Genomic DNA, 13,642 nt, shown 5'->3' on the forward strand with positions numbered 1-13,642 from the left:
GCGCCCCCCTTACTGTTCTGTGTAGGTCTCCACAGTGCTCCCAGGATCATGAGATTCAAAGCAGTGCTATTTGCCCCTGCTCAGTCCTTCCCCGGCCGTACAAAGCTAACACGTACTTAGTGCCAGGCACTGCTCTAAATACTTCATAGTTCACTCCTGGCTCAGCCGTCCTATTATTAGTTCCCTTAAATGATGACAAAACTGAGGCCCAGTGAGGTTAATCAATGTGCCAAAGGTCACACACCTGGGAGGTGGCAGAACCAGGATTTGAACCCCAGGAGGGGTCTGGCTCCAGACCCTGCGCTGAATCATTACGCTCTAGAGCCTTAAGGTAAAATTCTCTCAATAAATAAAGTTTAAAATAAAATAATGGACATTGAATACTGTGTTAAATTTCAGGCTCACAGCCTGATTTCTGCCTGTCACTTCCTTCCTTTCCCCCCAAGTTTGTAGGCCTTAAGCTAGAAACTAACCCTTATTTTCAAGTGTTTATTAGATTTTCTATAAAACCTCTTGTGAAAGTGGAAATTTAAATATCCTTTAGATTCTGTACGCGTAGATTTTATGAAGTGTGGCCCTGCCCTGATGATTCCCTCCTCAAGGCCCCATTCCACTCACTGTCCTAGAAGACACAGCAATGCGAGAGCTCATTGGCAGAGCTCTGCGCAAGGGGACCCAGACCCACGCCAAGGCAGAGGCACACCTTAGCCTCCTCTTTCTGAGAAAAGTAAATAATTTTCACTATTAACAGCTCACAGTTATTCATAATAAACTTTTCCTTCACTCGACAAACATTCCTTAATACATCCCATGTTCCAGGCAGTAATTTAGCCACTATAAATGAGAGCAATAAAGTCAGTGGCCTTGCAGATCTCACATTTTAGTGGAAGAGGCAATAAATAAGTAATAGATCAATAATTAACAGAATTTTCTAAGTGTTAATGGCTATGAAGAAAATTAAAGCTAGGTAGGGGGATGGAGTGATGTGGGGGCTGGGGGTATGGCTATTTCAAAAATCATGGTCTGGAAAGTCTTCCTTGAGGATGGAATATTTGAGCAGACACATCAACGCCATGAAGGATCCCACCAGGCAACATTGTAGTGGGTCTTGGCAGAGGAAAGAGCACTTCCTCAGGCAAGAATGGACTGAGTGGGTTTAAGGAACAACAGAAAGGTTCAGTGAGCTGCATCCTCTGAGTGGGTCAGGAATGATAAAGAGAGATGTCTAAGGGGTAGGCTGGCACCAGGTAATAAGAAGTCTTTTACACCACTGAAGTATTCTCATCTCAATCTAAATATAACTGGAAGCCACTGTAGGGTTTTGAGCAGAGAGTGATGTTATTTGATTTACGCTCTTAAATGATAAAACGGGCTAGTAGGTGGAGAATGGACTCTGACAGAGCAGAATTAGAAGCAGGAAGACCAGACTACTGAACAGTCCAGGAGAGAGCTGATGCCAGCTTTGACTAGAGACATAGTGTTCAAGATGGTGAAAAGCGGTCTGACAGGATATATATTAAAAGTAAAGACAAATAGGATTTATTGATGGATTAGATGTAGCATAACAGAGAAAGAAAAAAATCTATTAGGTTTTTGACCTGAGCAGCTGGATGCATGAATGGTGGTGCCCGTTCCTAAGAGTGGGACAAACTGAGAAGAGATCAAGTTGGCGATGGATGGTGATGGGTTAAATGGGGCTGGTATCGAGAGCGCTGGTTGGGAGGCATCAAATTTGAAATGTCCAAGTCATAAAGTGGATCTGCAGCTTCACCTTAGGATGTAGAGTGAGAGAGACTGGTCAGGACAGATAGTAAGGGAGGGGCTGTGGGGAATGTGGCATGTGCCCCAATGTAACTGGGGATTTTGAGAAAGACGGGAAAAAAAATGTCCAGAAGCCACAATGAGGAGCAAGGAGAACATCTTTCAGGCCTTGTGGTAAGCAAGATATAAGAGAAAAACTGTCACTGTTGAGATGACTCTAGGAGTGGAAATAACCCAGAAAACAGCCAACTTTCAGCTTAAGCAAAAAAAACAAAAAAACAAGATGGGAACATTCAGAGAAGAGGCTGGGAACAGAGGCATTTTGCTGGTGACAGATCAAAAAGACCAGAGAGTGGAAATGTTCAGAGGATTAGGGAGAGATCTGCAATCAGGTCAGATTATTGGATGTACAAGACCATACTGTACTAAGAATCTAAACAATGACACATGGCCTGAGGAGGTCTTTGACTTCTGAGGTGGCTAAGATAACTGAGAAGTAAGATACAATAGAGTTTGTCCTGATGGTCTCTTAGGAAAAAGAGGGTAATCAATTCTAATTATATTCCTACTCCCCATTGGCCTCCTAGACATTTGTAATGGAGAGGTTGGGAGGTCGTGACTGGGAAAGGAACAGTCGTACGAGCATTCAGAGCTCTGATGCTCCCTCTGTGGACTGCAGTGGCTTGTGTCACGGCGGGTGATGAAGTGATCTAACCATGTCTTTCAGTGGTCCTTTATATGTCATGATTATTTAAGAAAACTCTTTATAATACCGAAGTGTATTCAGTTTTCTGGGGCTGTTATAGCAGAGCATTACAAATTGTATGGCTTAAAATAACAGAAAGGTATTGTCTCACAGGTCAGGAGGCCAGAAGTCTGAAATCAAGGTGTTGACAGGGCATGCTCCCTATGAAACCTGTAGGAAAGAATCCTTCCTTGCCTTTTCCTAGCTTCTGGTGAGTCACTGGTGATCTTTGGCATTCCTTGGCTTGCAGCTGTATGACTCCAGTGTCTGTCTTCATTATCACACGGCCTTCTCTCTGTGTCTACTACGTCTTCTCTCTGTGTGTCTACTACGTCTCCACATGGTCATCTTCATATAAGGACACCAGTTATATTGGATTAGGGGCCCACCCTACTCCAGGATGAACTCATCTTAATTAAGTAATTACATCTGCAATAACCCTATTTCCAAATAAAGTTACATTTTCAGGTACTGGATGCTAGGACTTCAACATATATCTATTTTTTCTTTTTGGGGGGTGGAGGGGGGGTGGCACAATTCAACCCACAACACCAAAGTATTGCTCTTTCCAGTTTTCATGTATAACAACTACACCAAACTAAAAATAATTTGCATATATTTCCTTTCTTACTTTCTTCCTCATAGGTTCTAACCAGTTAGAATTGTGTTGGATTGAGCTTTCCTGACAAGTAAATTTGTCCAAAGATGATTATTCCGAGTGCAAGAGCACTTTCCCAGTCATCCACTACATTATAGCCTGTTTGAAAGCCAGAGAAGATCAAGGAATTATTTTCACACAAACCTATCTTCCTTTTCCTCCGTGGGGCCAATAAAGCTTTATCCGAAGGTTGATTTCAGTTTTGTCATTTTCCATCAGTCTACTGGTTGATGCTGTTTCATTAAAAATTCTATTATTTTAAAGGTCCACCAGCAAGATTATAAGATTAATTCATATGTTCATTTTATAAAACAAATCTTACCCCTAAAAGCTTTCTAAGCCAAACATCTCACACTGACAAGACAGCAAGTTGGCCAAATATGCCCAGATAAACCCAAATTAACTCAACCACGTGAATCAATGAAATTTGGGAAAGACAGATCATGAAAGATTGAGATTGCTGTATATAATTTAAACTAATTTAAGCCCCATGGCATTGGGTTGAAGTGAAAAGGATTGTTTCTGTGGTTCCATAGTGGATTCTGAGATCAGTTTCTAAGGCCAGACACACTGGTCTTCCCCCAGATTTGCACAGAAGAAAAGTTACCAAATGCAAAGACATTTCTTTTTCTATTTTGACGATCACTGTGCCAGTTCTGAGCTTGCCTCTCAATGAATTAATAGGAGCTGTGAATGAAGGGAAAAATACCATCAAAGAACATTAAAGCTGGATGGGCTTACACCCCCAGCAATGGCAGCCCTGGCCCTGTTTTGCCAGCGGACTCCAGTGGAGTTATCATGGAAAAATAAGTCTTTCAAGGATAAAAGGTCTACAAATCCTAAATCTATATATGAATTCCTGACCCCACTATTTGTTTCAGATAACCTGGCTCCACAGAACCTTCCGTGTGTTTTTTTCTGGTAGAAAATTCATCTTCAGAGCAATGAACTGTCATAACTTGCTATGCAACAATCTTGTTTTGAAAAATAAAGAAATGTCTTTCTTCTCACTCCCTCTCTGAAATAAAATAGCTCAAGAAATTATTTGAACTAAAGAAGATTCCTAGGATCTAAACAGATGTAGGAGAAACACACAGAAAAATACAATTACAAGTGGGTAGAGATGCGTTCCTCTCTTCAGAGATCTTTCAGAAGCAGAGACAGTGTATCTATGAGAGTGTAGCTTCATGAGTGTTCAAGCTACAATAGTTTATGATGAAAATTGCTAAATGTGTGAATATTATATATACATATACGTGCATATACATATATGTGTGTGTGTATATATATACCTAGGGAAAGAAAGAGAATTATAATTACACATCAAGCTTTGTGTGCATTATTTCATTTTAACCCAAAACAACCTTTTGAGGTAGGTAATAACTGTCCTTTTTATAAAGACGGATTAAAAAATTTTGCTGAAGATTACACAGAGAAAGTGCTGGAGGCGCTGGGTTAGCAGAATCCCGTCTCTAGCTCCACTTCTTTCCAGCACGCGTCTCCTGCTGGAGTATGAGTTAGTGAGCTCTTGTTTGGTGGAGATCTTTGTCTCCATCAATCGCATTCCCATTAAACATTCCTAAGCTTCCTCCTGTCTCTTGTCTCACACATGCAATTTGCATTTCATCCTAAACACAACCAATTCTCGACTTCCTAAAAACAGTATTTTTTGACCATCAATATGATGTTAATGGTATTATTTATTATCAGTAATCTATTACACAGAGTGGAAACCCATTAACCTGTTCCCAAGGAAGCAAAATGACCTCAAATAATACAAGGATAATGTTATATTTTACCCATCAGTGGAGACTTTGAACCTAAGAGAATAAATATGTTATTAATATTAATTAAAATTTTTTTCAAAATTCCCCAGGAGAGACGTCAATGGTCCTATTTCTAGTACAACAAGGCAGGAAAATTATAGGTCAAAGTCTCACCTATTCTGCCTCCTACTGCCAGGGCATCCAGATACACCAGCTTGTGGAATCCTCAGAGAATTGTGTTTCCACCTAGATTTGTTCAATATCCCAATCCAGAGAAATACATGGCAATGTGAGAAATTATTAAGTCTCTGTGTAAGAGTCCAAGATTGCTGATATCTGAAACAAAACATTGGTGGAAGAACCTGGAATAAAAACGGCTGAACAAACTACGGAGATTCTAGGATTCTCTGACGAGAAGGGACCTCTAGAGGCCAGCTGGGTCTTTCTCTGTGTCTCCATGCCATAGACTACATAAAACATTAAACACTCTCATACCCCATCCCTAAAATACTTCCAGAAAGGAGATTCTTGTGCTCCAGAACAAGGAGGAACAACCAAATTCACTTCGTTTCCGGGAAGAGAAGAACTTGGCAATGAAGAAAAGAAGGGATAGAATGAGAAAAGCCCTATGGCACAAAAAGACAACTAGCCTATAAGTCAGACCAGGTGGGTTCCAGGTCCCAGGCTCACCCACCGTCTGACTATGTAATCTGGGAAAAGGCCTCACTTTGCCTTTTAGTGCTTTGGTTTCCTGCTCTGTAAAATTGGAATAATAATTGTATCCACCTCATGAAGCAGCTCTGAGAATTAAATAAAGCTCTGCTAGTAGAGTGCTTAGCACCTGATGCATAGTAAACAGAGTCGTCCCATACAGAATGAGAGGTAGAGCATAAGGGCTAAGAACATAGGCTTTAGTACTAGACAAAGCCAGCAGATAGGACAGAGCATGGTGAGAAACATTAGCTAATTGCATCAGAAGCCCTCACAGTCGGCATGGTGCTTCTGCACTTAGTAGGAAAAGGTGGCCTTCTTTCAGGCACAGGTAGCCCTAAGCTAGGGCTCCCCACCGGGTGAGGAAGTGTGGGCTGGATGTCAGCTCCTTCTCACCCTTTCAGGAAGGCATCCTTGGGAGAGACTGATTATCACTCGCTTCATTATCTGTAAAACCAGGTGTTTGAACTTCCTGGTCTCTGTAATCCTTTCAAACTCAAAAGAAAAGAGAAAAATGTCTGCAAAGCACCTACACTTGTAGGTGAGCAGTATTGGAGAACTCGCTGTCCCTCTGCACCCTTCTCTAGGTTATTGTGACAACTGGCATACTCCTTCTCCTTCTGCCCCACGGTTGGTTGGGTTTTTAGCTTTCCCATTTTACTTTTTGGCTCCTCAATAGGCTGAGAGTGCTTCCAGAAGCCTCCCTCTGCAGCCCCATCTGTCCATGCTCTTTTGAGCCACGGTCCACCGGCTGGATGCCTGGCAAGCCCCAGCAGCGAGCACACAGTAGTCAATCCTGGAAGGGGGCAGGGCAGTCGGAGCAGTGCATGCTTCCTGAGTGGCATTGCTATTCTGAACGAGTTAACTCATAAACAACAGATCGATAGTTACACCAGGAGACAACCAGAGCCAGCAGACTCCAAACAGAGAGAAAGAAGGATGGACAGAGAGGTGCTGTTCTGTGCCCCTCCTTATCCTGAAAATGCTAGCCTTCCTAAGGTCCACCTGGGGTTGAGTACATTATCAGAGAGTAGCATTTCTTCAAAGGCTTAAGGCCTGGGTAGGGAAGTGACCTGGCAGAGAGAAGGCATGTGTCATGGGTGCCTCTATGAAATAATAGATCACTGACACAGCCCATCTGTGTCTTGGGCAGAAAGACACCAGCTCAATTACTTACGTGTATTCGTAACCTCCTCAAGAGCAGCCTCACACACAAGAACAACCTCACACAGCTGCACGACCCAGACAGAAATGACAGTGGGCCAGTAACATGTCCAGGGTAAAGACAACACAAGACAACTCCGGATAAAGGACAGAGAAGGACGAGGAGAAGGAGGTAGCGATCTCAGACATCCGTTCCTTCACTCATTCATGCTACAACTATTTGCTGAGCACCTTCTCTAGGCCAGACCCTGGCTACACAGTGCAGAACAAGACAGAGAAGGTACCTCTCCTCAGGAAATTCCAGTTCACTTGGGGAAGACAGATCATAAACACATAACCAAATAAATGAATGAGGAAACTTCAGATACAGATGATGGCTCTGAATTTAAAATCCAGGACGATATGCCTGTGTAAGACTGGTGCGAGCGGTGGGGAATTATTTTTATTTGGATGTCAGGAAAGGTTTCAGTGAGGGGGTTCCGTCTGAGCTGAGGCCAAAATGAGAGTCAGCCGTCTGCAGGAAGATCTGGAGTAGGGGTAGTCCCAACAGGAGGACTCACGAGTGAAAAGGCTCTGTAGCTGGAAGAAGCTTTCTGTGTTCATGAAACAGAAAGAAGGCCAGGATGTCTACAACAGAGTGAGCGGAGAGAAGGGTGGGAGCACGGTCGCTCAGACTTTATTAGCAAAACCATGGGCCAAGTCACCTATCAGGTATTGGGATGCAGGCCTGAAGAAGGCATGGTTCTGCCCTCCCGAGGCCAGGGAGTAGCTGGAGAGACTACCAGAGAATCCATCTGCTTATAAAGCGAAATGCTAAGAGCATTTTATGGTACGAATAAAGAGCCACAGCTTCCTACATCCAGAAGGGGACTCCATGGGTTTTCTCAAGTATCAAAACCACATTATTCTCTGCTATTCCACGGAACTGTTATATCAAAATGCCACTTCAATCTTGTACATTTCTCAGGCCTTTTATTTTTAACTCATCCCCAAAAAAACCATTGTGCAGTGGCAAAGCCTATAGTCTAGATAGATGACAGAAGGTATAATTCAGCCTCTAATACTCACCAGATGATCCCAAGGAAATAATTCACTTTACTAGTTGTTGCCTTATTTGGGGAATCTATGAGAACATAAAATGCATTCATCAACATTGCCAAGCCCCACGCTGACGCTTAGTGAAGGTCTCTAACTAACGACACCTACACAGCCGGACATCTCCGGTGGACTGCTCCTCACCGCTTCCTCAGCTTTCCCATCAGAGGAGTTGGGTCCCACCGCACTGGGAGAGGGGGCGCTCAGTATTAAGTATTCCCCAGTATGAAGAGAGGGCGCTCTCTACATACTGGGGAAATCCTACTAGAGATTATATTTGTGGATTTTCTTTTTGTCTTCTTTAGTGAAAGAGATGACAAGCGAATCATCTTAAAGTTATTGAAGTTAGAATGTCTCTAAACGATGAGTCCAGTTTGCTCTTGTATGAACAAACTTGGGAGAAAACAGATATTCATGGATTCTTTATGTGGATATTCATCACCCGTTTGTGAACGGGCAGACTCTCCCTCGGCTGTTGACTACTTCCTTGTCCAAGTCCGGCCTTTTCAGTTGGGTCCAAGGCCCTGGAGTGAGAAGTCCACACCTCATACCATTTCACACCCCAACACCCAGCTCAGTTCCCTTCACGTAAGAACCACTCGATAAATCTTTGTTGGTTGACTACAGTTGCATTTTAAACTAAAATGACAGAGAAATGTGGTAAAGAGATAAATTGAACATAGGCTGGGGGATATTTTGGTTTTGTTTTCATTCATTTCGTCAGTTCAGTAAACATTTGGGAGCACACAGTGCTCACGGCATTACAAGGCATGATCCCTGTTTTCCAAGAGCTTACTGCTCCCCAGTCCACATGGAGAAAGAAGACAGTGTTAAACAACGTTACAAGACAGGGCTAAGCCAAAATGAGTGGAGGAGATACTACGTACCAGCAAGGAATTAGGAGAACACAGAATTCAGAGGGAAAAATTGGTGTGTGAAGTCAAGGAGCAAAGTCCCGAGTCAGCATCCCAGCTCTGTCACATGCTACTTGTGTGATTTTAGTTAAATTTCCCTCTCTGGGCCTCAGCTTTCTCATTTATGCAATGGGGACAATTAAGTCTATTTCAGAATTGTTGTGATGATTAAAAGTTACTACGTATACAAAATTTTTAACACAGTAACTGACCAGTAATTGATAGTACTATTCATCTTATTAATATTATTATTACTAGTTCCTCATAATCTGGCTTCAAAACTTCCTAGCTGTGCAATCTTAATCAAATGATGCAAACTCTCCATGCCTCAGTTTCCTCATCCATAAAATGGGGATAATAGTGGCACCTACTTCATAGTGTTTTTATTAGGGTTAAATGTTAATGTTATGATGTTGGATGATGAATGAGATATTATATAAAACACTTAGAACACTCCCTAACACATAGTGAGCGCTCAATAAACCTTGGTTAATATTACTATTACTGCACATTCTGTTTTATGTAACCTCACCCTTTTTAAAAAATATGCATACAGACTATCAGCAGGAGGGCAGAAAGAGTAGGACATTGCAAATTGTTTGCAATTCTTTTCAGGCTGTTAATGCCGTGTTAGGTGAAAGGTTTCCCAACACTTCCACAAGGATCTTTGGTACTAACTGAATGAAATAAAACATTTAAAAAAGTTTCCACACATTAGAATCTGCTGCTGAAAAAGTATTCATTCTTCGGGGACTGGAAAAGACCCTCAAAAATGAAACTGGTGAGAACAAAGCAGAATAAAATGAAATTAGAGCAAAAAGTCCTCTGCTGGTTGAGAAGAAAACTACAAGCATCATCCTCATCATCACCCACGGTGATGTGAACAGGGTGGCTCTCCAGGGTAGGGCAGAGGCACTCAGGGCCTCTCTAGCTATGGTTCTATGTAGCTTGCTCACATGCTGAACAAAAAAAGAATGAAGAAAAGAAGGAGGGAAGAAAGGAGGGAGGGAGTGACTGAGGGAAGGGAGAAAACACAAAGAAGAGACCCACATACACACAATAAAAAGCAAAAGTAAAATAACCCCAACCCCTGAACCCCCGGGTTGTTGCAACCCGGCGTCAGGTGATGTGCAAACTTAGAAACCTTAGAAACAATGCCTTGTTCCAGTGCATTAGAGCCTGCGAAGAATGAAGGTCATCCTGAAGAGGCATGAGCATCCTCTGTGCAGACTGTCTGATACACCTGCTGCCCAATTCACATCCTAAATCAGGCCCACAGCCAACAGGTTGATGTCAAGCAGATCCTAGCTCCTCTAATCCCTGCCCTGGAGGGCTCCATCCACTGGGAGGGTTTTCCTCCTGCGTGTCAGGAAGACATTCAGCCCCAAGGACTGGCAAGAATGTCAGGAGATGTTCCAGGAGGACCTTTTTATGACACGGCTGGGTTGGTCTAGAGAGGAAGTCCCATCATATCCCACGTCCTCCATCTACACCCACACACAACCAGTGAGTCTAGAGCATACGTGGAAATGCAAACAAACATTAGTGACCAAAAGAGACAAGGAGAGCGACCCTACAGTGAGAAAGAGGTACGGAAGGAAGGACAAAGAAAGAGAAGCCAGCCAGTACATGATAATGTGACTTTAAAGGAAATCTGCTCCTAGGCCCATCCCCTGGCTGAGCATCTGCTAAATTCAGCCACTCTCTAGAGAGTCCTGGTTCTCATGGGCCTGGGGGGCTGCCTTCTAGAGACCATATCCTGGCCGGTTCAACCCCCATCATTGTTCCTATCATATGGGAGCTACTTCTGTTTATCTTTGCTATTTCTTTATCTCCAAATCTCTACAAAGCTGACTACCTTCTACCCTCTTTTTAAAAATACCACCCCATTTGTTTCTAAAATGTTCTCCATGTGAGAATGTCTAGTTTATCTCTTGGAGGCTACTCCTTGTAGTCAAAAGTTAGGGACAAAGGGGGCATCCAGAGAACCCTAAGTGCCATCCACTATATTGCTTTAGAAGGTCATTTTTGTTTTTCTCTTTAATAGTCTGAAATCATGGCATATCTGGAGCTCCCATGAAACCCCTTTATAAAGCAGATACACAGTTATTTCAGATGGGGAGGCAGTTAGATGTTTAACCTTTGTTCAAAGTGGTCCCTAAAGGGCTCAGTGGAAGAGATGCGTTTCCTGAACCAATGAGTAACTAGTAGTTCTCCATGGCCACGGAGGTTAGCTCCCCAAAGACAAAGGAGCATGCGATGCTTGCAGGCCTTGCAAGGGGCCTTAAATCACACACTTCCTTTGGCAATGTCCTGACAAGTCAGCTATGTGTTGCCAGTGCCTCCTGCTCAACATTTTCTATCCCGTGGCTATCACCTTAAGTGTACGATCCACAAACAACCCGATCTTAGAAGAACAGTCACCAGGGGGCAAAACAGTGGACACCAGCACCAAGGCTATCCTTCCAAGAATCTTTACGTGCAAAGGATGGGAAGATTGCCATGTTGCCTTGTGGTTAACTCAACAGCCCAGTTTGGAAAACTTTATTTAAGAGGGCATATTAAAGAGAGACAGGGAAATCATTCTTCACATGAACCTTCTTAACTTCCAGCTCATGCCGACTCTCTTATAAAATTCCAGAGAGTCAGATTTCCCATTACAATCACTAATTTCTGTGTTGCTCTCCTGTGAGTGGTTCAGTTTGTAGACACTGGATATTGAGTTAGCATTTCAGTAGGCACGGCAATCAGGGAGACTGCCTACCTTACACAAAACATAGCCAAGATTATTCTTCTCCTCCTCTGGTTCTTGTAAGCCTTAACCCCAGAAGCTAATCAGGACCCAACTCAACCCTGAAACCTAGTTTCTCTTCAGTAGATGAGTTTCGCACATACTGCTTTGGTAGACAGCACCAAAGAGAGCACAGCAAATCAGAGTAAATTATACCTTCCGTGGACAAATCAGACTCGTGTCCATGACTTCAATCTCAGAAAGTCACGTTCAGACAGAAGAAAGCATGTCCCTCTGCCCACTAGCTCATGGCAGGAAGGCACCCAGGAAAGCCCAGGCACAGTCAGGCCCAGGACAAAACAGCAGCCTTGACAGAGGAGGGGAGCTGGTTGGCAGTTCCTCATGGCATGGGCAGAGTGAGGGCATTCACAGGAAGCCAGACCCATCCTTTGGGACTCATTAACTTCAGAGAAGACTGCTCACGCTGAGCCCCAGCCAGGCCCCCAGTCACCATGGCCACCAGGTCCCGGCAAAGACAATGCCCAGGCCACTGTCATCAAACTCAGCGACTTCCTGGCCCAGCCACCCCTCCTGCTTACCAAGTCCTGAGCCAAGGAGGCCAGTTTTAAGGAAACGGCTCATCTCCAGAACCTCTGAGCGTTTCCCTATGACCACCATACCATACTCTCGGGTCCCAGCTAGTCATGAATTGTGCAACCCAGCGTCCTCCCCGCCAGCCGCTCCGGTATGGGCACCTGCACCCCTGCCCCTCTCCTCTCACACCCCCAGACAAATCATTGTCAATTCACACAAGAATGGCAGCTCCCTACCTGAGGGTGGCGCTCTCCCCCTGCCGGACCGTCACGTTGTCCATAGCTTTGGGGAAGGTGGCATCTCCGCTGCGCACGGGCACTCCTGTGGGTACAAGGAACAGCAGCCTGAGAGACACGACCACGAGGCACTTCCAGGGCAGGAACAGGTACCCACAGACCCCCATCCTCGACAGCCACAACTTCCCAGGACTCCGGCAGCGGCTCGGCACACGCCCCCCGGGCGAGCACAGGAAGTGGGTGGGGCGAGAGAGCGAGCACAGGGACGGAGCGGTGAACTAGCCGCGACCGAGAGGCGCGGGGAGGAGAAAAGCGCGCAGACGCCTCCAAGTCTAGTATTCCTCCCCCAAATCCAGCCTCAGAGCTCCAGCCTCGGAGAACCAGTTTCCACGGAGGACATCCGAAGGGGGCTTTCTCGGTGCTGCTTCGGCCGGGAAAGGTGGCCGAGAAAAGGGAAGCGCAAGGCAGGTGCAAAGGTGTGGGCACGCCTCAGGAGACCCTTCTTCCCGTTAACAGTTCAGACATGGCACTTCGGAGTGGAGTAAGCACTTTGGTACCAGAAGGAGACAGGGGGTCGGTTAGATCCGGCTACCCAGAGGTGGTCTGCAATTCCTCTGTTCGAACAAGGGGAAATCCAACACTTTCTCCGTAAGTTTCGGAGGAAGGATTGCCAGCAGAGAACAATCTGTAACAATAGCGGAGACGGAAAGTAGAGCACGCAGGAGGCGGCAGGGGGTGTGCGAGGAGGAGACGGCTGCGCCGGGATTCGTGCGAGGCGGACCCGGTGATCCTGCCGCAGCCGCCTGGATCAACTTCCTCGGAGCCGAAATGCGCGCCGCGGCCGCTGCGATCCGGGGGGTCTCGGAGGGAGCAGTCGCTGCGGCGGCGGCCGAGGCAGGAGTGGCCGGGCTGGAGCGGACCGTGGCGGCCCCCGCTCGCTCGCTCGCTCGCTGGGGAAGGCGAGGCGCAGCCAGCACCGGAGCCGCGCGGACGCCACGCTCAGCGGCCGCCCCCGGCCTCCGCGCCGCCGTCCTCCCGGGAGCAGCCCCGCCGCGCGCGGGCCCAGGCCGCCGGGGTTGTCATGGCAGCAGCTCCATCGCTGACCGCCACTTTCTCCGGTGCCGGTGCCGGCGCCGAGCGAGCGGGGGGCGGGCGGACTGCGCGCTCACCCCGGCGGGCGGGCGCGGGGCGCGGGCGCCCACCTTAACCCCCGCCGCGCCGCGCCGCGCCGCAAACAGCAATGCAGGAGCCAAGGCGAGGCGCCGAA

The 13,642-nt window shown here is 45.9% G+C and overlaps 1 protein-coding gene across 2 annotated transcripts in view; it reads right to left on the bottom strand.

Moving 5' to 3' along the window:
* NTM (neurotrimin) overlaps positions 1-12,627 on the bottom strand; it is a 396,615-nt gene extending 383,988 nt beyond the window's left edge. For both annotated transcript variants that reach the window (XM_058544789.1, XM_058544788.1), the window contains exon 1: positions 12,376-12,627. In XM_058544789.1, the coding sequence (XP_058400772.1) occupies positions 12,376-12,542 (167 nt within the window). In that variant the 5' untranslated portion in view covers positions 12,543-12,627. The remainder of the gene's footprint in view (positions 1-12,375) is intronic.
* Positions 12,628-13,642: the final 1,015 nt, after the last annotated feature.

The sequence above is a fragment of the Diceros bicornis genome, chromosome 7 (genome assembly GCF_020826845.1).
Source record: "Diceros bicornis minor isolate mBicDic1 chromosome 7, mDicBic1.mat.cur, whole genome shotgun sequence".
In the NCBI taxonomy this organism is placed as follows: domain Eukaryota; kingdom Metazoa; phylum Chordata; class Mammalia; order Perissodactyla; family Rhinocerotidae; genus Diceros; species Diceros bicornis.